The sequence below is a fragment of the Xiphophorus couchianus genome, chromosome 16, assembly GCF_001444195.1.
Source record: "Xiphophorus couchianus chromosome 16, X_couchianus-1.0, whole genome shotgun sequence".
NCBI classification, from domain to species: domain Eukaryota; kingdom Metazoa; phylum Chordata; class Actinopteri; order Cyprinodontiformes; family Poeciliidae; genus Xiphophorus; species Xiphophorus couchianus.
Genome location: NC_040243.1, coordinates 16975367 through 17001447, shown reverse-complemented (window position 1 = coordinate 17001447; position 26081 = coordinate 16975367). Strand labels below are relative to the sequence as shown.

Below are 26081 nucleotides of genomic sequence, written 5' to 3'. Positions count from 1 at the left end.
GACTCTGTATAAAAGACGAACATGTTAAATAAAATCAAGCTGAGCTTTAATATTGTGTTAATGGGTCAATATTCAGCCTTTTTTAGAGTGGCCAGTCATTCCTAATTTTAGTCTGGCCCACTCACTCCTCCCTCGTCTTGCTTGGTATGTTGCTTCCCACACAACCACATTATTCCGTTCTCTACCTAAACTGTCAGCCTGCCCCATATCTGTCCGCCTGTTTGTCATGTACCGTCTTGTAAGTCTTGGCGTTTCACTAGTCTTCAGTTGCCCCCTCTTCCCCTCTCCCATGCCAGTTGATGTACCCCTTATTCTTAAGTCCCTCCCTCCTTCTTTCTCAGAGTCTGCCTGTTGTCAAAGCTCATGACATCACACTTTGCCTTGTAGCACCAAGTCATACATCTGAAACTGTGTCCGTAGGAAATCTCTGCCCTTTACACTTATTTTTTATTTGTTTCGCTACATCTTGTTTGACCTTTGCCTCCTGCATTTAAAATTTTCTTCCTCATAGCATGACCAACTTTCTCTCTTTTTTTAACCACAAAAAATGGAATATACATATTTAGAAATAGATAGTAAACAAGTATTGTCATATAGGTTGTAAATTTGATCATTTAATTTAATAATTTTAATTCACAAAAAGGCCAATTAAACAAAAATTTGAATGATGTGACCCTTTTAAACTAGCTTGTCTTTAGCTTTTTCAGGCTGACCTATTGCTTAACAAACCTAAGCAACCGACAACTACTTAGCTGGCGTCAAATTGGTATCAGGTCGAGCGGGAAATTGGACAGCTTTACAGCTATGTACATTTTGAAAGTTGAGTACCCTTTAGGATTTCACCATGTTAGAATAATCTCTTGTCACCAGTCTTTCTTTCTCACTATTAACTATACTGAGCATGGGATATAATGGTTACAGTAGGAATGCAAGAAATTGGATGGTGATCTGCAGCAAACAAACCATCCTTCGACTTGGAAGTCATCCCCGAGTGGAGATGCCTACTTGTAGTATTTGTGAGATGTTTAAAAATAATGTAAATATCATAGTTAAAATCTACTTAATCAATGAGGAATGAGCAGAGCAATGACTTCTCAGTTGTTTAATAATGCTAATTAAGTAAAATGCTGATCTAAGACAATAGTCTAAGTAAATTTTAAGTAAATTAAATCCGTTTTCCTTCAAATATTAAATTGAACACTGGTGTCATTTTAAACAGCGATTAAGTCTTTAGTTGAACAAACAGAAAGAAAGAGATAAAGTAATTTTTCTTTTATCTGTCCTGTACAGGCCTGAATGTCATACATATTTTCCCCACTAAACTGAAAATTTAACCTAAGTTATAAATTATTTATGAGAAATAGGAATTGGTTAATGCCAACCACTTTAAATTGGGGAGAGAGAACACGTTGTGTAAAATAAATTTTTTTGAGAGTGATGTCATTTTATAATGTCATTCCCTCTTCAAAAATGTACCTGGGTTGCTTTGATTCTTTCATGCATGTTTGAGAAATTCTTTATTCTCCCTTTGCAAGCCATTCAGGGGTGCTTAAACGCTTTCTCATTTAATGTGCCACCTATTTACCTAAAACTCCTCCTTGGAGCTGCAGCGTCTAGCTGAGCTTCTGCCTCACAGAGTACTCCTCCCCTGCGCCTTCCCCACACAGCTCCTCCAGACTAGCAGCAGCAACGATTGGCAAAAATCTGGTGGGACTGAATGTCTGCAGAGCTTATTATGAACAATTGAATCCAGTGCTTCTAAAAATGGTTATAAACTGTAAAATGGAGGAGCCGCAAACCTGATAACCTAAATTGTTAAAGAATGTGTTTGATTTATTAACCAATGTTGTGTGGATAATTAGGCAGAATTAATTCTGGTAAATATTCCAGTGTTCATTACTATTATCCTCCAAATATACAATTGGTGTTAACCTACTACAATTTATTTTCATTTTGAATATACCGGTACATGGATATGCATTTTTTTTTTGTTATTTTGAATTCATTTTCAAAATGATTTACAGCTTTTAATAGTAGTGATCCAAATTAAGTAAATTTGCATTTTATCCAATTATTATTATTTTAGTCATTAGAAATCTCATATGAACTCAAAGTAAAAGACTTGAACCTTAACATGAATATGGGAAAACATCCATATTTGAACAAGCTATTAAAAACAATACCCAGAAGTAAAACAAAATTATAAAGTTGAGAGCCATTGAACGAGCAGGGAATACACATGCTGCACATTCACATTCATTATAATCATCACGTGAGAATCAGTGATATTAAGCTGGCTGGATTTAGAAAACAGTTTTACCCTCTTCCTAACAAAATAAGATCCAAGGACCTAGTATAGGAAGCATATTTACAGTATGTTATATTCAACTATTCAATCATTGGCCCAGCTTCTTACTGACGTTCTAAATTATTGGCGAGGAACATTTACAAAGCCCTTTCTCATTTTGTTTGCCCTTACCTTGTTGTCTGACAGCCCAGTGACTTGGTCAACAAACTCCTCCTGAATCATGAAGGCAGCCAAGTTAGCAGTGTAGGAGGCCAGGAAGATGACAGCAAAGAAGGCCCACACCGACACTATGAACTTGCTGGTGGTTCCTTTGGGGTTTTGCACTGGCACAGAGTTGTTAAAGACCAGACCCCACAGCAGCCAAACGGCCTTGCCCATGGTAAAAGAAGGACCGTGGGGATCTGAGAGATACAATAAGAGGAAGAGACAGAAGTTAAAGTAAACGTAAGTTGCACTACCAGACATTATATGAAACGTCAGTTTTTCAATGTTACTAACTTAATAATGGGGGCATAGAGGGTTCACTGTAAACATACTGTTCATCCTAGTGTTTTTGTACATATCTTAGTCAAAACCGGACACAGTTGTGGAAGTAGTGGTCATTGCGCTACATCTAACCAGGAACTTGTATGGATTTCTTAGGAAAGCACAAGAGACATGAGAAGTGCTACCCTTCATCAAAATGTGGTTTGATCTCCTACATCTAAGACAAGAGACTATTTTATCCATTTCCTTCAAACAACAAAAACACTGCATTGTTTCATTATATATTTCAACATATTTCAAATAAACATAATGTATCTCAATCACAGCAATCCCTTTGCTGTGATTGAGATACTGCTCTATCACAACTGCTCTAAACTACTCTAAGATATCAGTTTATTTTTCCTTCTAAGGGCTCCAAATATATAACCTTTTCTGGGTGTCACAATGAACCTGGAGTGTTCATTCACCTGCTATTTAAATATTGCATGTTTAAATAGCATTGTATTTCTCATTATTGTGATGGGTTTTTTTTGCATTTATTGCAATGTAATTGATATCAGTATGTTTATATATATGCATAAAATAAGTCTAAGCTAAGGTGACAACTTTAGGGTTGGTATAGTGTTCGTCTTCGTAAAGTATGTCTTATTTTTACAAAACTAAGCTATTTAGTTGTTGCCCTATGGTATTGACAGAGCCAGCTGGCACAAGCACTGAAGATTCTTACACCACTCTTAAGCTATTTGTGGAGCATCACTTTTTGGTTCTCAGTAGAAAACTGAATGCAACATGATATGCAAACAATTTTGCATATTATGTTGAGTACTCTGCATACTGCAAATACTGTGGCTGTTGTTATTGCTGTTGGGTGACAAAAAAGCAAAAAAAGTTAGAATCTCTCACCCTGTAATTTGAAAACGATTTGACAAATTTGACAATTTAGCACTGTTTTGGCTTAAAGCTGAACTTCAAATTCCTACATTTTTTAGACTTTTTCAAAACAGAAGTTGTGATTTTCTTTAAATAAAATAAATATTGAGGATTTTTCTTTCCTAAAAAGTGCTTGAAATCAACCACTCTACATTATCCCATTTGCTGGTTGTATCATTACACCATAGCACAAATAATTTCTGAACTGCAATCTTCTGAATCAGGTGTCTTAAATCAAGGAAACATCTAAATATACAAAGCAGTGTGCCTTGAGGACCGGGGTTGGGAAACTGCTTCACAGCTGCATTAGGAGAGGATCTCCTCTTGCACCTAGGAGCAAGGCACACAGTATCTATCTGAAAAGTTAAGTTATTTTGTTAATAAACTCATATGTTGAAGTTGTCTGTGTTTATTCCATAGAACACTTAGGGGCTCCTCTGAAGCCATGCTCGTCGCTGTCGGACAGAAACCAACTCTTCTTTCAGAAAGACTTTTCTTGTTTTGATTTCTGGCTACGTATCTGCTATTCATAAAACGTGAGTCCTGGATTTATGCCTTCATCTATTATTGTAAAACCCAAGCCTTATCGGGGTATTTATATACAACAACTGAGACTAGTTTATTATTTTCTTGATATTCAAATGGTATCCAACTAGTAAATTACTAGTTGTATTCATAATTGCCCTAAGCAGTCATATATTATAGTTATTTGCAGCCACAACTAAACTCTTATTGCTGCACACCATGCAATTTCATACACTTTCAAAACCTGTTATTTTACAGATTTTTTGGCAAAATCTAAAGTTAATGTGCTTTGTTAGCACATACTTTAATAATGTTAGCAATTGCTTTGGACCATAAAAGTATTTCACTTACAGTGCCCTCTGCAAATTCACCTGAAAGCAGTTGAGGATTGTAAATGTCACTTTAAAAACGCTAATTTCTCCAGATTTCCTGCATAGTTTAAGTACATTTTTGTAATATTGAATCACCCCCATTTCAACTTGCTTAGGGCGGCGTATGCAAAAATGCTTGTATATTAACCAATCTTTCTAAAGCTAGGTTTGTACCGATATAAATATATAAATAAGAAGTTTATGTTGAGCTCACCTTTTCCTTGTGCCAGATTTCTGTTAAAGCCAAGAGGACTGATGTACTCAAACATGAAGACAGCCATTGCAGTCACCAGTAGGAGCATCACAAACATCATCACCCACACTGATGCACTGAATGGCTCTGTGAAAGACAAAATTTAAGGTACAGATATTAATATTAACACTGGTTAAATCAAAATTTCTCACACATTTTCATTTAGTTTCTCCTCGGTCTGTTTTGCAGTGAACTGAAGGAATTAGATCAATTTTGTGCACATGGAGGAACCAAGAGAGTGGATTGCAAGCTGTGCCCTGTACATTTAGAGTGCTTACAGAAAACCTCATATACTTGCATTTGATTATGCGAGGCACAGAATAGTATAGGAAGCCCTGGTGTCAGCACTCCTGTCCTCCCTCTGAGCTCACAACTCTGCTGCAGAGATTAAACTCTCCTTTTATGTATGGAGGGGTAGGGGGGACTGTTGGCATAGTGCAGAGCACTGAGTGAGGGTTGTGCAAGAAAAGTGTGTGTATGCTGGCAAGCAGCCATTTAAGGGTTTTCCTGGTAAGCCCCCATAATAGCCACTTTCACAGCACTAACTGCGTGCAACATCCATGTCAGCGTGTGAACCTGGGTGTGAGTTTGTGTCCGTGTACAGCATACTGGTATTGGCCTGTGTGTTTCAGCTTGCAGGAATTTTTGCTTAATTCCGTTTGCAAGTTGGTGGACGTTTGGAAATGTCTTGTGCGCAAGAACTTGCTGAGAAACTCTGCAGCAAACTGAGCCGATACAGCAAGAGTTTTCATCCCCCTTAGGTTAACTTCTCAAGTGTCGTGAGAAAGGAATTGAGCTGATTCCTCCAGATCAAAGTATACACACTCACACAAAAACAATTGATAAAACTGACAGCAGTTACCGAGAAAAGCTGATGGCGAGACAGTTCCATTACTACGTGAGACCATGACGCTGATCCCAGTTTCTACGAACGGGACGGAGAAATCGATGACCTCAGAACGCTCCTCATTGATCGTCAGAGATCCGACGGCCATGACGGCTTTCTTATAGACCACCTTTTTGAGAAGTGGTGAAGAGGGAGGAGTGCAAGGAATGAGTAGGAAGGGGGTGATGTGATTTTTAAAAAAATATGGAAGAAAAATAGCAAGGAGCAGGGGATAAAGAACATTAAAGAGACATTATTTAAATTTGTTTACAATGAACTCAGTAGTTTCCACATTAAATGTGCCTTTATATACATCAGTGAACATTTAGACGCCCAAACTGTGAAACATGCAGTTTTATCCTTACGTATCCAAAATGTTATTGAATAGATCATTTCTATCACTAATTTGGTTGAAAAAGTCAAACTCACAGGATTGTTACACACAAATTGATAGATTTTGAATGTTAGATTTTTTAGTTTGTAAAAATTTTCTATGGCACTATAGGTGGAGGCCAAGAAAAAAAATACAAATAGGTTTTATTCAGAATTTGCTAAGATTTCTTTATTTTTTGGAGCATATAAGACCAAATATTGTTTTTTTTCTGATAGCATATTTTTGACGTGATCATTTTTTGCACAGGGACTTACCTCTCCCACCATCCCATTCCAGACATTGTTGATTTTCTTGCCATGCTTGCCATTGGTTACCAGGTACAAGTCATACGTAAATTTGACGTACTTGGCAATCTTCTTCAGAATGTCAATGCAGAAGCCTTTGCAGCACTTTTTGATATATGTTCCACCAGCCTCAGTTGTGTTGCTACAGAAACACAAAAATAAAGACCACCATTATAACTAAATTAACCAATGCTTTGCTTGGTAACAGATGCTAAAAAGAAGACATGCTTAGAGAGAATATTTAACTGAGAGAAAATGCTAATTGAGTCAACAATCTTTCCTTTTCCTGGTTAAACACACACTGATGGCTCTAATTCTGATAACTGCAGACCCAACCTCTCCATCCATCCTTTTCAATTTATAAGTTTCGATGATTCTGCCTTTGAATGACAGAGAACTTTAAAACCAAGATCTTTCTCTCCTTCCCCTTCTGCGTCTCCAGTCAAGGAGGACTTGACGGCATTGCAATCTGCAGCATCTTGTGTGTGTGAATCTGAGAGCAGAGGAATTCAGAAACTTCTGACTCACACACATACATGCACCCCCCCACCCCCTGCACGCGCGCAAACACAAACCCACACCAATGACAGAGTGCATTCATGTTTAAGAGTTCACTTCAACTTTCAGCCACCTGGGAGTCTCATTTAACTTTTAAATGTACTGTATGCTAATTAGAGGACACTAACCTCGTCCTTTGATTTAACATCCAAATATGAAAAAGAGTGAGAGAGCAAACAAAAACTAAAAAAAACCCAAAAAACTTGAGGCTGTGACTCTGCAGTTTTCATTCTGTTCTGTTTCACCAAAGTGCACCTGGGAGTTCATGGCCACCGCTCCAAAATCTAAATGCCAACAATCAAGGGAAATTGTATCAAGGTGGCTTTGCATACTTTTCTGTTTCTTTGATTGAACAGTTGCCTCACTAAAACTGGATGTTTGGTAATCATGTTAACTGGAGGTGTGGGGGTGGGCTCTGTGCAAAATAGTTAACATTGGTATTGAAAATAAGGATAGGTACTTCATCAGAATAGTAGCTATTGGGTACTCTCTTTTATATTTTCATAGAAGCTACTATGACTAAGTGCTTCAGTGTTTAACTCGTCCCTAAACAGAGAAACTGTCAAAGCTATTTTGTCATGATCTGTGTTTTTCCTTGTTTATTTAGAGTTTTCTGTGTCGTTAAGTCTCTTCGTTGTCCTGTCCTCCCCTTGATTGTTCCCAGGTGTGTCTCGTCTCTGTGATTACCCTCCCGTGTATTTAACTCCACCTGTGTTCCTTGTTCGTCGTCGGGTCCTCGTCTATGTCTAGTCAGTTCGTCGTCAGTGTTTCCTTGTGCCTGCTGTTCGTTGTTTTGACTGGCTTTCCGTAATTAAAACATCATATTCATCATACCTGGGTCCGCTGCATCTGCCTCACCACTCTCACCACCCGCATTTCCTGACAGTAGGACCCGACCAGACCGAACGGTGAGGCTCGCTATTATGGACCCAGCTGGAGTGAGGTTCCCTCCGAAAAAGCAGAGCGGACCGAGGCGGAGATCCAGCAGGGAGGACAGGGAGCTAGCTGAAGCTCTCGCCGACCTGCAGCGGGAGCTTTTCCGGGGAACAAGGCTGGTGTTAGCACCCCCCGGGTACGGCCCCCGTCGATTCCTTCGTCCGGGAAGCCAGCGACCTGAGCCGCCGGTGGAACCGGCCCCTCGTCGCTTTCCGGAAACACCTCCTCCGCCGTCTACCCGGAGACAGCGACGTGAGCCGCCGGTGGACCCGGCCCCTCGTTGCTTTCCGGGAACACCTCCTCCGCCGTCTACCCGGAGACAGCGACGTGAGCCGCCGGTGGACCCGGCCCCTCGTCGCTTTCCGGAAGCACCTCCTCCGCTGCGAGCTCGGAGACAGCGATGGGAGCCGCCGAGGGACCCGGCCCCTCGTCGCCTTCCGGAGCTGTCGCCCCCGCAGCCGGTTCCAAGGCTTCGCTGCGGCTCGCCCCCGCAGCCGTTTCCAAGGCTTCGCTGCGGCTCGCCCCCGGAGCCCGTTCCGAGGCTTCGCTGCGGCTCGCAGCCGCTTCCGAGGCTTCGCTGCGGCTCGCCCCCGCAGCCGTTTCCAAGGCTTCGCTGCGGCTCGCCCCCGGAGCCCGTTCCGAGGCTTCGCTGCGGCTCGCAGCCGCTTCCGAGGCTTCGCTGCGGCTCGCCCCCGCAGCCGCTTCCGAGGCTTCGCTGCGGTTCGCCCCCGCAGCCGGGACCGAGGCTCCGCTCCGGCTCACCTCCAGCCGGCGCACCCGAGGCCGAATCAGCCGGCGTTCCAGCCGGCGCACCCGAGGCCGAATCAGCCGGCGTTCCAGCCGGCGCACCCGAGGCCGAATCAGCCGGCGTTCCAGCCGGCGCACCCGAGGCCGAATCAGCCGGCGTTCCCGCCGAGACCCCGACTCCCGAGACTCTCTACGTTCCCTCCGAGACCCCGACTCCCGAGACCCCCTGTGTTCCGACCGAGACCCCCAGTGTTCCAACCGAGACCCTCTACGTTCCTTCCGGGACCCCGACTCCCGAGACCCTCTGCGTTCCTCCTGAGACCCTGACCCTCTGTGTTCCTCCTGAGACCCCGACTCCCTGTGTTCCTCCAGAGACTCCCTGCGTTCCTCCCGAGACCCCGACTCCCGAGACCCCCAGTGTTCCGACCGAGACTCCCTGCGTTCCTACCGAGACTCCCTGCGTTCCGACTCAGACTTCCAGCGTTCCACCCGAGACCCTGACCTCCAGCGTTCCACCCGAGACTCTGACCTCCAGCGTTCCACCCGAGACCCTGACCTCCAGCGTTCCTCCAGAGACCCTGACCTCCAGCGTTCCTCCAGAGACCCTGACCTCCTGCGTTCCTCCAGAGACCCTGACCCTCTGCGTTCCCTCCGAGACCCTGACCCTCTGCGTTCCCTCCGAGACCCTGACCCTCTGCGTTCCCTCCGAGACCCTGACCCTCTGCGTTCCCTCCGAGACCCTGACCCCCGAGACCTTGACTCCCGAGACCCCGAGGACCAAGACCCCCTGCGTTCCTCACAAGACTCCCAGTGTTCCGACTCAGACCCCCGGCGTTCCCACCGAGACCCCCTGTGCTCCACCAGAGACCCTGCCTCGGGGGGCTCATCATCGCCACCTCCCGGGCCGCGGACAGCTGCTGGACCGCCTCCTGGGGTCCCGCCTCTGTGGTTCCCGCCTTCAGCGCCGCGGACGGCCGCCGGACCGCCTCCGTGGTTCCCGCCTCCAGCCCCGCGGACGGCCGCCGGACCGCCTCCGTGGTTTCCGCCTCCAGCGCCGCGGACGGCCGCCGGACCGCCTCCGTGGTTCCCGCCTCCAGCGCCGCGGACGGCCGCCGGACCGCCTCCGTGGTTCCCGCCTCCAGCGCCGCGGACGGCCGCCGGACCGCCTCCGTGGTTCCCGCCTCCAGCGCTGCGGACGGCCGCCGGACCGCCTCCGTGGTTCCCGCCGCCGCGGACGACCGCCGGACCACCTCCGTGGTTCCCGCCTCCTTTGCCTCCGCCCACCCTGTGGGTAGTTTTTTGTTGTTTTTGGACTCTTGGCCCTTCTTGTTTTTCCGCCCACGATGGTGGGTTGTTTTTTTTTTTTTGTTGGTTTGGACTCTGGCCCGCCGTCCGGCACCCCTCCACCCACCCTTGCTGGGTTTTTTGGTTGTTTTTTTTTTCTTGGGCGTCTGGTAGCCGCCCTTGAGGGGGGGGTACTGTCATGATCTGTGTTTTTCCTTGTTTATTTAGAGTTTTCTGTGTCGTTAAGTCTCTTCGTTGTCCTGTCCTCCCCTTGATTGTTCCCAGGTGTGTCTCGTCTCTGTGATTACCCTCCCGTGTATTTAACTCCACCTGTGTTCCTTGTTCGTCGTCGGGTCCTCGTCTATGTCTAGTCAGTTCGTCGTCAGTGTTTCCTTGTGCCTGCTGTTCGTTGTTTTGACTGGCTTTCCGTAATTAAAACATCATATTCATCATACCTGGGTCCGCTGCATCTGCCTCACCACTCTCACCACCCGCATTTCCTGACATATTTATGTTGTACGTTTGTATTGAGTAATTATGTTTTAATCTCTCTTTCCTTGAAAAAGATGCTGATTAAGATTTTTTGCTGAGTTCAACTGTGCACTCTGTTTTTCCTTCTGTTCTGCCAATCCTTAGATGTCATGACTTTTCTGTTAAAATCAGTAGTGCACTTCCTGCATCACTACATCATTGATCTGGAAATTTTGTTGCAATGTCAGTGACTTGATACAAAGGGCTTCCTCACATGTTTTTTCTTTCAATTAGCATCAGAGGACCAATGAAAGTTCACTAGGACTTATACATTTGACTAAAATGTCTGTACATAACCGGATCTAGATCTGACCATATAATTGGATTGTACTGAAATTATATAGATCGGTTCTTCTGTATAAATTGTGATTAATTATACCTATTTGTCATGTAAAGTGCCTTTAAAAATGGAAATTCACTCATCCAGGCTTTCCCTGAGAAAAAGCCATACTAACTGAAACACCTTAAATTGTTTTGGTGTTTTATGACTAAAATGTTTTGCAAAAGTCTCCATACCCTTTGGACCAGACAGACCAACACAAAGTTGGTCTGTCATACAATTCATACAATACGTCGAGCAAGGATGCTGTTGTACTTTTTTTGATACGCCACAACATTTCTGATCCATGTGAAAAAGTTTGATGCACAATCTATGCCTAGGGTATTTACAACAAACCTAACCGACTTGTAGAAAAGGCAATATGGGACTTACTCTTTGATATGCTTCCTGCAGGGCACAGAGTTCCTCATACAGGTACCAGTGAGTCTTTCAACATCCTCCACAATAACAAAGGGTTTCTCCTCCAAGGTGACAATGGACAGGTGGTTGTCGTCAAGTTCGGCATCACCAAAAGAGTTGAACCGTGGCCACACTGGGTATTTTAGTGTCAGGCTGCGATTGTCAAGTTTTCCCATCTGTTGACAGGGGGAGGAAAATGTAGCATGAAAACAAACAGGTTACATGCAAAAGCACCCTCGTCAGCAAATGTGCATTAAAGAAATGACTGAATTCAGTGAATTTACAAATCTAAGTTAGGTGTGTTTCCATTCCTATGGCTGCTGTTTGGTGTGGATCTTTGAACCACTGGGCTCAATTGTAAGTGGCTACAGGCATGCGATTGCATAATCAAACCCTTTTGGATAAATAGTATTGTGTCTAAGACTAGATGTTTAAATTCTTATCATTTTGCCTTTTTTCAGATCATCCAGTGGCAATATATTACCTACAGCATTTTATAGGTAATAGAAAATGTGTGCAAGAAGAGGCTAAATTCGAAGAAACAACAAAAAGATACCAGAATGACAGATGCATAGACAGTAGGTGGAAAACGTCATATTAGGGTTTTGCTATAAATGCAAACCTACACTGAATGTCCAAAAATGAAACAGGGGGAAGTGTTCCACTACAGAAGCTGTGATATTTCAGAAAGTTTCCAGAGCTGTGATGTCACCGATACCCTTATGGAAAACCTTTACCCATTCACATCTCTCTGTAAATATCTATGTGTGGGGGGCCTGCGAGTCTATGCCTCACTGTCAGATAGAGAAGGCAAAGAGGAAGAGAAAAACAGCAACACACACAAGGCTTTGCATGACCTATTATATTAATAATACAGTAGAGCAAAGACACAAAATTTCCCTCTATTGTAGAAATCTTGCCTCTATCTCTTCTTCCTCACTGTCTCCTGGCTTCATATAAGCCTGAATGCAGAGTCATCTCATAGTGTTTCTATTGTAAATTTGTTTAATCTCATCATAGGAATTTGCAGAGAAACCACACACTTTTTTGTTAGCATAACACACTTGTGGCATAATTTTTCTAATTAGTAAAGGTAGAGCATCTTTTCAATGATCAGTCTGTCGGTGTAGATCCCACATTTAATCATACTTTTCACAGTTCCAAAATAGTTTAGATGTCAGCAAATCTAGAAGCTTAAGTCATTCCTTCTTTATCCAATTTTAAATCTGTTCTGATGTCTGTCAGAGATCCCTGTCCCATTGGAGACGGAACTGTCAAGATGTTGATTTGAGAATAAGCTGAAGAATTTGAGGCTAGTTCTTCGTCTGCATTTTTTCATTCAATGTTTTCAATTCACTGGCAATGAAACAGACCTACAAGATGATGCTACAACCATCATATAGTTGTTTAATATTCTTAAATTTGAAAGCCTCACCTGGATTCTTCCAAATAAATGTTTTGTCATTGTAGCAAAGTAGTCCAAACTTTGCTTTATCTGACAATAAAACTTTTCCTCCAGAAGGCATTTTGTTTGTCTATGTGACAAACAAAACGAAATATTTTCATGGATATTAGTGTAATATGTCTGTATTCTCTGGATGTTGAAAATTGCCTGACCGCTTTACCACATACCAGAATGTTGGAGTTGTTTAGTTTGAATAGGTGGCTAATATGACAGTATTAGAGATGATTCACTTACATATTCAGGAACAGATACCTTTAAAGACAAAAATTAAAAAGCTTGGTCAACATTTCCTCAATGAAGTAAAGTTAGGATTCATCTTTTTTGTAGTCCATTTGTTGAAAAAATTCTAGCCAACCTACCAGCTGTTGGTCGGCTATTGTATCTCAAATTGGTAGTTGTATTTTTTCCTTTCTTTTTTTCAAAGCACCCACTTGTCACTTTTACACACATGATTCACGGATCAGTTTTAATCTGGCCTCCCCTTTGACCCTGCAGTCATAAAATGGTGCTTTTACCTATGAACACATAAACACTCACACGCTGCCGGTGTTAAGCCCACATGCTTGGCTAAGTCATTAACAGGCAAGCAGAGAGGAGGAAATGAAATTAGCATTTTAATTGTTTTGCTTTGAGTGGTTTTCTACCCTTTGACAGGGATTAGAGTCTCTTCTCCACTGTTAGCCTGCAAGCCTGTCAACAGCTCACTCTGCTGTCAGCCGCAGCCCTAAGAGTGCGCTTCTGGGTGTGTGTGTGCGTGTGGGGGTGTGTGTGTGTAGGAAATTGTGTCAAAAAGAGAGCAAAGCAGGACAGTATGTCGAGGTGCGGTTCTCTGGTGTGTCACCTTCAGTCTCTGGGGATTGTCCGCTTTTGGCTATCTGTCTTAGCCCAGCTGTTTTGCATTTCACATGTGAGTGACTACGTCTACAGACACACATGCTTGTGTCAGTGGGAAAAGGGACTAGTGACGAAGGAAATAGCAGTGAGGCTTAGGGTGAATAAGAAAGACAAAAGCACTGGCACATCACTGTGCGTCCCAACTACAATAATGATTATAAATGCTATCGTCATTTTTCACAACATTAAATTACCTTACAAAAGTCTCAACTCACTATGATATATTTCCTGTTTGTTTACGCATAACTTAATGCTTTTGGAATTATGTAAATGACCTTAAAGAAACTTGTCAAAAAATGTAGATCAGCAAAACTGCAGAATAGGAAAGGAGGCCATCTACCAACCAGGTAACAAAGAGGCTAAATATGACCCTGAACTAGATGTGCCAATTCAAAGTGGAAACACTCTAAAATGCAAGCTGCATTAATCTGCGCCTCAAGAATGCCTCCAAAAAATGTATCTCAGACTTCGAAAACCCAGGAAGAGTAAGCAAACAATTTTGCAGCTAAGTTGCATCGACTTGTATAAGCTAAACACTTCTTATGTTACCCAAGCTCTTCCCCGTCACGTTTGAGGGTTTGGATACAAAGGTTGTTTTTTATCGACAGTGTCCAAAAGCTGCTTGTCTCTTTATCAGTAGTTGATCAATTAGTCAAACTCAATAGATTGATGCTAACTATAAACATGCCGTTTCACTTCCTGCGTTTCAGCTTAAATCATGCTTATTTAATACTGTGGTAAAATATGATCTATTGTTGCTCTTTGCTTATATAATAACTGGCTCACTGTAATATGTACTGATGCCAATCAGGATGCTCATATGTTGCACATTGTTCATTGTATGAATTTACCAACAATCCAATAGATAAGGACACATTTATCTGCAAGGTTGATTCTAATGCTAAATATTATTTTTCATAAGGTGCAGATTAAAACAGCACTGAACTTCATTTTGAACACAATCTAAAGCTATACTTTGTGAAGAAGGGACAGATGAACAGAACAGGTTTGCATCTGGATTGGACCAAGCTGGACTATAATATGGCAAAGTTAAGCAGATCAGCAAAAGAGATGAAGGAGACAGAAACTGCAATGACTGCTCAGACCACCTCTCTCTAATCTGTCGCTTCTTTTGACGCCTTTTCCACAGAATGTACATTATCAAGGTTTCCATTAGTGAGTTCACCAATTTCTTCCGAAATTAACCCAGAACTACCGTCAAGTGGCCAGATTGCTATACAATCACGTCAACTTAATGAATGTACTGAAAGCATTAAGGCAGCGACGCATGACAGTGTTAGAAACGGCCAAACTCATTTTGTGAATAAATGGGTCTGAAGACTGAAATGAAGGTGAGAAAATGGTTTTCACAAGATGGTGTGAATTCTAGCCTGTATCGTGCACCATCGGGGAGATCATCAGTTGTATTCATTTCACCTGTCAGTGGTCATAATATTGTGACTGTTTGGCGCACTCATGCAGTACTCTCATGGACATTTATAACAGACCTGATGGGCACAATTGAACAATCTCAGTTCAGTCAATAGTATAAACTAGTAAGAAAGTGAGTCAAATATTCTTGGAAGACACTTTGCAAAATGAAAGAATGAGGAGGAGGAAGACAGAACAAAGAAGCTGACTTCAGCGATCCCCCTCTCTGTCTTGCTGCTTTCATCATCCCTCCTTCCTTCCCCAGTGTCTTCTTCTCTCTAATTAAAGAAAGAAGGGTTATAAATTAATGCCCAGAAAGGAGGAGGGCTTGAGTTTATCGACCGTCAGAGAAAGAGAGAGAGAATGCTGAATCTGCTTGGACATAATACCAGATATTACATGCACACAATGCTAAGACTGTTGCAAAAAATGTATGGATGTGATTTGACAGTCAGGCCAGTGGGAGGTTAAAGTGATAGGGCTGGAGGGATTACTGCATTGCAGGAAGCAAAGAGGCTATCACATTATCACCGGTCAGAGATCAAGAGCCACGATAGGTCGATTTTTTCTGGACAATTTTATTCTACTCTTCAGTGCACTGTATTTTGATTTCAAGTTACTTGTGACATTTGTACGAAAACAAAGAATAGATATAAATAAAGTATATTCTATTCTATGTATCAATTCTAAAATATTTATTTTCGTCACTTCGGCTTTGTACAGTGCCGTATTTGACTGTCAAATGCTGTAATGCACCAAAACCAGGCTAATCAAGACAGAAAATATTATAAAATCAATCAAAACATAAACAAAAACTCTGTTCAAGGCTCCTTCTCTGAGCACCTTCTCTATGCCAGTCTCACGGGGAGAGTTATCACTGTGGCAAGATGCATTATGGGAGAATGAGTTCCTAATAGCGTGGAGAAACCCATTCAGTCATAAAACAGTATCTGTCACTCCTGTCAGACAAAATTACGTCGGTAAAATGGATTCTGCTTCTCCCGCTCCAGCCCTTGCTTTGAGTGTTCATCTGTGAACGCGTGCGCGGGGAACTGTCTGTGTGTTGCGTCCGCCGGCTTGCGTCGGGGTGCGCGTGCGAGCCAGCGTCTGTGAGTGCAAAACGAGGGCACAGAGAAAGAGGAAGAGTGAGAGAAGACTCTAATCACTGATTTATACTGTTTTTCCCTTTCAAGTGCAGTTCTTTTATTGAGATTCAAAGAACAGTGACGGCTGCATGTAAAAAAGCCTTCCCATGATTATGTGTCGACCTGGAAGTGTGGGTGTGTGCGCATGGGTTCCGTGTGTGTCTGTGCTCCATATTGTGATTCTTCAAGCACAAATCCCTTGTTGTCTGTAATAATTATTTTGTGAACTGGATGCAAACTCTGTGGCAGTTTCAGAAGCAATTTGCATTCTCCATCCACTGTGCTGGAACAAAAGTTGCTTTATAAGGTAAGTACAGTCTTCTCATTTAATTAGTAAAGTTGCATACAAAACACAAACTTTTTTTGAAGGTGTGGTTATTTATAACATTTTTAGCCATAATAAAGCAACATGCACCATTTTCAATATGTATATTTGTACATATATGCTTTGTTTATGTACTGTATATAGATTGTCTGGTTAAAAAGGCAATTGCCAACAAAAACAAAAGAAAAACAAAAAACAGGTCCCACACTCATTGGACCACCTTTTACTTTGACTATTTGCTGTGGCATTGTTTTTGATGAACTTCTGCAATGCCACAAGATTTATTTCTATCCAATGTTGCATTCATTTTCCACCAAGATCTTGTTTTAATGATGGAAAAGTGCACCCACTGTGCAAAGCCTTCTCCAGAACATCACAGATTCTCAAGGTAGGGATGAACTTAAGGTAAGAACTCTGTGAAGGCTGATCCATGTGGGAAAACAGTGTCTCATGCTCCCTGAAACACTCTTTCACAATTTCAGCCCGATAAATCCTGGCATTGTCATCTTGAAATTTCCCTGTAAAAAAAAAAAACAATCCATTGATGAAAAAGCTCAGTCATTCTCCATATTCAGGTAGTCATCTGAACCTGGACTTAACCAGCCACAGTTACAGGCATTTTTCTAACTTGGGTAATTGGGTTGTTGTCATTGCGGCTCTAACCGTGTTTTTGTGTATTTAAGAAATTGCTGAAATAGAGGAATTGCATTCCATTAGAATGGCTCAAATAAGAGAACGTATCCAGTGAGCAGCAACTTTTTGGAAGAAAATATATTACTGGTTAGCACTGTGAGAAAGGTCGTAGCAGCTCAAACCCAATAGAACTCAACAAGTGCATCTCCTGTCAGCTAAGAACAGGAATATTACACAGTTTCACCAAAATTAGACAAAAAAATCCTGGGAAAGCAATGCATGGATCTGTCTGACTTTATATTGATGAGGGTGATGGTGTAAGTGCTGTTAGTTTTTGCGCACACTTTAAGTTTCAAATTCACAACTGAGCATGACTTAAAGGACAAAGGCCCTACCCAAATATACCCAAGTCGCCAGATTTCAAGCTAATAGGGCGCCTGTGAGATGGCGGAACGGGAGAACAAACCTGCACCATCTGCATGAGGTTACCAAAATGGTCCAAAATTTCTCAGGAATGTTCCTGATACGTTTTTGACTCTACTCCTTGAATAACTATGCAGTATAAAAAGGAGTTCAACACAGTCTCAGCAAGGTGTCCCCATTAAAATGGCTTAAGAGGATCAAATACCTTTTCATTATTTTAATGTATGGGGATTATGCTAGATGTCCCTGAACTTATTAAGTTCAAACCACAGCAGGAGTTTAACTGCGTTGCAGGGAGAAGCACATGTGGACGTTTCAAACATGTGAGTGATAAACACTTGTAGGTGTTGAAATAAACACAAAGCTTTCACATCCTTTTTTATTAACGTGCCTCATGTTTGATACATTGCCCTTGTCATTCTCTCACTCATTTCCTCTCACTACCCAAGCCAAACTCTTTATCTCTGTTCCTTTCCCGATCATTTGGTATTGCACTTTTTTCCCTCCCCATACATCTTGCACCCCAAGGGAACACATTCGATATTTTTAGTGCATATCTATATTTTAGTGCATGCAAAGATTTTTTTCCCCCCCTCTTAATCATCATCATGTAATTCACTTGTTTTGCCACTGATTCCTGGTGCATGGGTTGAAAAGCTCCCAATTATGTTTCCACTTTGGGTGCTGGTGTCTCTCTTAGGGTTTCAGAGTAATTTTCTGCACCACAGAGAAGTGGCACTGATCAATTTCATAGACTCTCTGTTCACAACACACTACTTGTCCTCGACACACTTACAAAGGTTTGTGTGTATGTCGGCGTGAAATATGACAAAGCTGCTCCAAAAAATTGTTGAACACTGTACAAGTTGATTCAAACAAAGGACACACAGGAAGATATAACCTAAGGTATATCAGACTGACTGCAGCACAAATTTCACCAATGGTGTTTCTGTTGATTACCAGTGCTAAGCGGCAAAAAATACGGCCATGCACATACAAGGGAGCGGTGACCCTTTGCCAACCTGATAACAGACATCTCAGGTTTTGATTAACTCTGCTCTGAGGTGCTATAAGAGAGCCCAGCATCAGAGTGTGCGGATTATTGGGCTTAGAGACGGATAGTGAAGGAGGACAGGAAGGAGGTGGAGGATGGAAAAATATGGAACTATAGAGTAAAAAGTAAAGACTCAGAAAGGAAAGTGAGTGCGGCAGATTTTTAAAAAATGCCAAAAAGTTGGATAATCTGACAGAGGGGATGAAAACAAACCCGGGATAAAACTAATTTACAATCAATCTTTCCTTTCTTGCTATTAAGCTCTTCTCTGTATTTACACCTCTTCTACTTATACTCTGAAACTTGTCCCTTCTCCCATTCCACAGCGTGAATTAATGGGGTAGTAACTATAAGATATTTGAGCAAGAGTGAGGAAGCCCAGGTAGGTATAAAGATGCATGACTGCCATTTAAAGTCCATTACAACATCTAGAATAGTTTTTACAGTGGCCATTTATCAAACCGCCTTCCATACACTAGTCCTTTAAGGAAATCCATAGCCCTGTTTTTAAAAGAGGTCACTGACCAACAACGTATTTTTTGATAAAGTTTCAAATACAATGTTAAAGTTTTTTTTTGTTTTTTTTTTAAGATAACTTGCCAGTTTAAATTTTAGCATGAGGTAAACAAAGATTTTATGTGTTGGCTTTTGAATGTACTGAAACAAAGTGAAAATGATATACTGTTATAGAAATTCCATCCAGTTTATAAAAGTATTAGGCACAGGGTCAGAGACACGAAGCCCATAATTTAGCACACTAAAGTGTAATGCTATTGTTGGCCAGTAGAAGTGACCTTCCTACCAGACACACTGACCAACAAAACAAAAACTGACTAAAGATTAACATTTATATTATTTAAGCTTGATTAGCCAAATATATTCTTCACGCAGTCGGTTAATGGCAACTTGCAATACTTTCTGTGTTCTTAAAAAAATAATTAATGCCCTTCATGGGTCTATCTCTTTAATCAAATTTTTTATTCACTGCAACAATCTCAAATTCAAGGCATGACAAAAATATAAGTTGCTCTCACACTCCTGCCAATCATGTTGACATACTTAGAATTTACAAATATTTTCCAAAGATGAGAAAAATGTTACATATTTTGAGAAACACTAAGTTTCTGTCACATGTATTAGGTAAGTGTACCACTGATATGCCCCGGTGGGTATATTGCATGTCTACATCCAGTCATTCAGCAAGATGAGATTAATAATTCTTCATCTGTAGACAGGGCTTCTGCATAATAAAAGTATGAATCTAAATTACATAAATTTAGAGTCATGCCTATGATATTTGTGAAATACTCACATAAATTACCAATGTGCCGCATGTTGTCTACGATGTATTGAAAATGTCCTATTTCATTTAAATTTTTGAACAGCTTGTTTTCTTATCTAGAAAACAGTTAAACACACTACAGCATAAGGTGCTTCAAATGCAATGCTTAACTGGTATTTTGGATATTTATGGAAATTTGAATCTTGTAATAAATGTAGTCTGTTGGCTTGTAGCACTTTAATGTTAGTTTTTTTTGGTGGAAATAAAAATAATACTTATCTGTTCACTAGATTTATGTAAAACAGGTTTATATCATATAAATAACATTTTAGCTTTAATAGCACTAATCCATTGGACGTGGAGGTTGACATTGCTTGATGAAGGGTATATGACATGCAATAGGAAATCCAGCTTTCTCCAAGGCACGGGCAAAATTGTCAAATACCCTATTATGCAAGCGTTCAAACTAAACTCCAGCAATGTGCATGTGAATGAAAAATGTCACCAAGATTCTATAATGATGTTTTGCATAACATTAGGTGAGAACAGCAGTATGCAAGCAATACTAAGCCGAGCTAAGATACATGTGGGTCTTACCTTTTCCCACTCTCGCTCTTTATTGAGAACAATGACAACAAGCTTTGGGTATTCTTGGTAGCCATCCTCTGTGAATGACAAGTCCCTGCCATCCCATGTCACGTTCATCATGTACCTGAGAGCAAAAGGAGCGGATAATTAAGAAAGGTAGGGGGAGAGGATGAGAAGGGAAAGAGAGGAGAAGGGAATAAAATAAGCACAAATGATCATCTGAAACTTAAATTTGCAGTCTACAAGTTATGCATTTTGCCTGGACTATCACTATCTTTCAAAATTAAAGGAATTAAACAGTTAAAAAAATGGAAATAATAAAAAGCCATTTTCAAATAAATATTTAATTAAAGAAAAAAAAAACAATCCAAATTATTATGGCCATGTGTGAAACATATATAAATGTCCTCGTTAAATTATGAATTAAGAGTGACTTTATTTATTTATTTATTTACTTTAACTTCATTAGACAAATTTAGGCCTCATTGCAGTCTGGTCTATATAATCAAGACAACACTTTAACAAAACCTGTCTGACTGCATGAAGATCACAAAAAGAAACAAGCCTAAATCTAAAGAAATTCAAAAACAAATTACAAGTGAACTTGTTGACATCTAAAATCCAGGAAAGTGGTATGAAAACTTTTCTAAGGTCAGAGGGAACAGCTGTGAAGCTCTTCAGAAGGGTCCAACCAACAAAAATTACTCCAAGAACATAAAAGAATTTATGATTTCAAAATGCACAAATATGATCTGAACCACCGTAGGCCACATAAACCTAGGTCAAGATCAGTGCTCACAATTCATCTGAACCAAAAGATATTCATCGGAAATGTTTAAAGTTAAAATCACTGCTGACCAAAAACTCACTATAATCAGCCAAAAATATTTTCATGATCCTTCACAAAATATTATTTAGATAGACAGGAGAAAAGTTTAACATTTTAGACAGCGTATGTGCTGCTAAATCTGGTGTGAACAGAATTTCAAATAGATAACATATTGACTGGTGCTGTTGTAGTGTTGCTTCTTCTGGAATCTGAATGACGTAAAGTCATTATTGGAACCATGAATTTTGGTCTTAATCAGAAAATACTGAAGCACAATTTCCTGCCATTGTGTTATACCTTAAAATGTAATAGTATTAGTATTATGCAGAAGGAAAATGATCCGAATAATAAATAAATACAAACAATGAAGCATAAGAACCAAACAAAGTTTCTTGTTCTGGAGGGGCCTAATCAAAGTCTAAACATAAATCAATTTGGGATGCTAAGATATGACCTTAAAAGATGTTTCCTGATTTAAAAGTCCAAATTGGCTAAATTAAAACAAGGAGAGTGGGCCAAAACTCATTGCCAGTCATCATAAATGGTTACCTTGCAAATGTCGCTGCCAAGGGTAACACAGCCAGCCAGCCAGGCTTAGGTGGCGATTACTTTTTCACATAGTGCCAAGTTGGTTTGGATAGCAATTTTGTAGCTTAAATACATTTCAAAGTTCAAATTTCAAAACTTGAAATTGCTTTTTGTATTCACTCAGGTTATCTTTGACAGTTACTATAATTTTATTTTGTGGTGTGAACAAAATTTCATAAATGTGTTTTAAGGTAAATAATCTACTGTTTTATGAAAGTTGTTTTTTTTGGCCTTTTGATGCAAAGCAAAAACAAAAAACATGGATGTCTTCATCTGAATGAGAGTGAGGATTCCCTGAGATTGATGTATTCCTGATCTGATGCATGTACTCGAGAATGACATCTGCACTATGGCGGCTTACAGACAGGAAGATTATTGATCTAACTCAAGAAATATGATTTATTATTATCATTATATTTTAAGTGTAAAGCACAATTTATGTTTTATCCATGGTGATAAAGGTGGGTCTGTTGTTAATTAAAGAATTTTATTATCTTATTTCTATGGGTGCAGATTGTCTAACATGCAGTTTTTCTTGTTAATTTGCCCAAAAAGCTTTTCTTTTTTTCATTTATTATCCCTTTGGTTAAATCTCCAGAAGTCTGTTTGTAAATATTTGGGAAAATAATAAACTGGTCAACTTATTTCACAGAATCACTTGACTTTGATTCACATATTATACTTTACCTACAGCCACCGTTAGACGTAAGACATAACACACAACCACGTACACACAGATTGTAATGGTTGACCCACATGGCAGGTCACATTAGCTAAGATAGAGGGCAGTAGGGAGATATTCTTGGGTCCACACAGGCTCCACATTAATCATAACTGTCCTTCGCTACTCCGTCTCCTTTACTCCCTCTGTCAGCACTTCTGTACAACACAGAGGAGTTTGCTCCGATTTTCCTTCCTCCTCTGATACGTCTTGAGAACAGGCGACAGGGCGGACTTCTAAATGGAGCATGTGGCCCAGTGTGACAGTACAAAGCCACAGTGGAATGCAGCAGGTGAGGTGTTTCATGTAGGACATTGTGCAAAGGACTTTGTTGCACTGTCAAGCTGGCAAGAGTCACAAAAAATGGTTTTAAGTTGAATGGAGAAAAAAAGTAGAAATCTATCAGAAAGTGCTTGTACGGAAGCCCAGTGTGTTGACATGCTTGTGTCCTTAAAGACTTAGAGCATTATATTCCTAATCTTCAGTTTGTGAGTGAGCAGTTAAGAAATATTTTTGATATAAATTGTCCTAAAAAGACTCTGTGCCACACCATACATTCTAATTTAAATTCTAATTTAAAACTACGTCCCATTCTGCTTAGTTCATCAAGTAGCTGTTTTAGACAGACTACATCTGGCACCATGGCTCATAATAAAAATAAAAAGTACTATATTGATAGTGCACGGGGTGCAGACTATTGACAGATAGTGTTTGGTGCTAAATGATGCCCACATGTGCATTCAAGTTGTTGCTGCTGAGAATGAATTCATTTTATAAGTACAATTATTTGTTTTGGAAGGAAGAATACAGTGCTGAACAAAAGTACTTGATTCTAAGGTGCCTATTTTGTCTGTTTAGAAATAATCTAGAAACATAGCATGCTGTGAGTGCAAAGGTTTTTGTTTGAGCAACTTACTCAATAATTGAAAAATCTTCCTGTTAAAAAATGGTAAAAGAAAAAATCAAACCATCAAATTAATAGTCTGTCATGAAAATACATCAAGCTTTGAACTTCTAGAAATGAAAAAAATTAATTAATTAATTAACACCGAGCATTCTTTGAATTTAAGCTAATATAACACTACTGTTGTATGCTTTTATTAAATATATAACAGAGTGCTTATGTAGGACTCCTTTTCTGGCAAAGGCCCACAGAACAGGTGGACCGACCGGGTGTTGCTAGGATACGGACACAGACTTAAGTGTGTTTGTTTCAAACTGACCCCCATCCAACCTGGATGAACATTTCTGCTCACACATAAACATAGACAACCATGTTCCACACCTCAGCAGCACTCCATGTCGCCCCATTAGTTCTGCCACCTACACTGAAGTGATTGTCCAGTTTTTTTTTCTGTCTTGTTTTTTTTTTCATTGTTCAACCATCTTGGTATCTGTAACCTCCTTATTCTTCAGGAGGAAGGAAGAGGGTGCAGACGTGGGGAGACAGCAAAGATGGAGCACCCACAGGAATGAGAATGGGTTGGAAGATGAATGAGGCCGAGTAAAAGAGATGGAAAGAATGCATGGCAAGAGAGGAAGAGGACTATCCTTCAACAAGGTTGGGGTAAAAATATCCGCGGAGTTATTTCTTGCTCCTTTCTTCCAATTTTGGCGCATAAGTGATTGTAAAAAGTGAAGTGGAAGACGAGCGGATGGGGGTAATAATAGCAGAGTAAGCTTAGCATGAGACAGTAGACAGAAGAAGGCCAAAAAAATTCAGAATTTCTGCTCCCCCTCCCTCTCTTCTTGTAAAAACACTGCATGTGACAAACAATAATAACTTTATTAGGTGGACATGGTTTTTATATTTAAATATTTAATTTATTAGCAACACTTTTTTTCTACATTTCATTCAATTTCATCTCAACACTATATTGCTGAAATAGAATACGTTTGAATTGATTTCAAATCAGTTCAAACTAAACTGACTTCCTTTGGACTGTACTTACTTAAATACATGGTTACATTGAGTTGTATCCTGTAAAGTGCCTTGATATTATTTTCATGATGTCAGTTTATGAATTGAACTGACAATAAAAAACTCATTTCAAGTTGTGGTTTACATTATGATAAGAGCTTTGCATTTCATTTGAGGCAGCGCTCTTGAAGCGGGGGTTCTCTCTACAAGGATGATAAGATAATCTGCGCAAGGCAGCATGCATCAGAGATGGAGACATTTATCCTTGTTAAGACAAGAGGTAGTCAGAGCAATGATGTATACTGTCAGAGCACTTGAGATCTATGAAGCCGACGAACGCACACGCTATGCCTGTGTGAGAGGAACAAAAGAGAATCTATTCAAACATAAGATAATTCAAAAGCTTTTCTCCATGTTTACAACGCCAATCGGCTGTGCAATCATAGATTGATGTCTATTTGAAAATGTATTAAAAGCATGTTTTTAGAGGAGTTTAATGACATATCCAGCTCACAAGATAAACAAAATACGCAATTTTGGTTCAATTAAAACGCTTTGAGAAACCTTATGTTTTCGTTTGCAAAATCACAGAGACGTTTCCACAAAACTGCATTAGTGGTTACAATTAGTATCAGTTTCATGCTGTTCTTTACAAATTCTACTGATTTCCCACAGAAAGAGGCAGAGATACTAAAGGTTTTTTGGGGGGTTTTATGGCTTTTTCCAGTCGGAGCATTACATAATTGTGTCTTTGCCATATCTGTTTCTGTGCACTGCTGATCAGATGGCTGAAAGAAGGTTATCACACTCATCCCTTCCTTAACAAGAAAGACAAACTTGTCTGGAAAAATTCTGGATGCCAAAAAATCTTCAGTCATGACGTGGAAACTAATGGAGTCCCATACATCACTCCTATTATTGTGAACTAACGCTGTCTTAAACATTAGCTTTCGAGCTGTGAACCTCTCCCTGATGAAATATCAAGCTAATTGCAGCTGTTTACAAATCTACTGTTTCTCCATAAACAGCAGAAAGGCAAGTATGTACGATATTATTTATAAAAGTACTAAGTAATGTGCTTTATTTGTTAATTATTTGAACTAAATTTATTGTATTTTATTGTTGTAGTGAGAATTGCAGTACAAAATATTGGTCTATTTGCATTTCTTAAAAGCAATCACATCATGTTTTTTTATTTTTTATTATTCTTACTTTCTCCTGCCAGCTACAACATTTCACAAGGGACTGCCGAGAGACAACAACCCGTCTTCAAGGTGAGAAAGTGCAAAAGATAAACAGCGGTGTCAGAGCAGAGAGATATTCTCATACTTCTGACAAAGGTTAGTAGAGTCACCACCATGGAGGTTTCTGTACATGCTGTGTGTGTTATAAGAATTCAACAGAGACCCCTTTATTACAATGAATAAAATCGGCAGGTGTTGTTCTGTATTTCCCCTGTGAGCCTGCTCAGCAGGAAATTCGGCATAAAAAGTAAACAAGTGCTCTTTTTCTCCTCTTTTGTACCGCTGATTTTTTTTTTTTAGATGAAA

The 26081-nt window shown here is 40.4% G+C and overlaps 1 protein-coding gene across 3 annotated transcripts in view; it reads right to left on the bottom strand.

The window, feature by feature from the left end:
* The window catches only part of grin2aa (glutamate receptor, ionotropic, N-methyl D-aspartate 2A, a), a 169747-nt gene that overhangs the window by 26385 nt on the left and 117281 nt on the right, over positions 1 to 26081 (bottom strand). For all 3 annotated transcript variants that reach the window (XM_028042110.1, XM_028042111.1, XM_028042109.1), the window contains 6 exons: positions 20482 to 20596; positions 11206 to 11408; positions 6408 to 6579; positions 5736 to 5889; positions 4835 to 4960; positions 2480 to 2709 (listed from right to left, as the gene is read on the bottom strand). In XM_028042110.1, the coding sequence (XP_027897911.1) occupies positions 2480 to 2709; positions 4835 to 4960; positions 5736 to 5889; positions 6408 to 6579; positions 11206 to 11408; positions 20482 to 20596 (1000 nt within the window). The remainder of the gene's footprint in view (positions 1 to 2479; positions 2710 to 4834; positions 4961 to 5735; positions 5890 to 6407; positions 6580 to 11205; positions 11409 to 20481; positions 20597 to 26081) is intronic.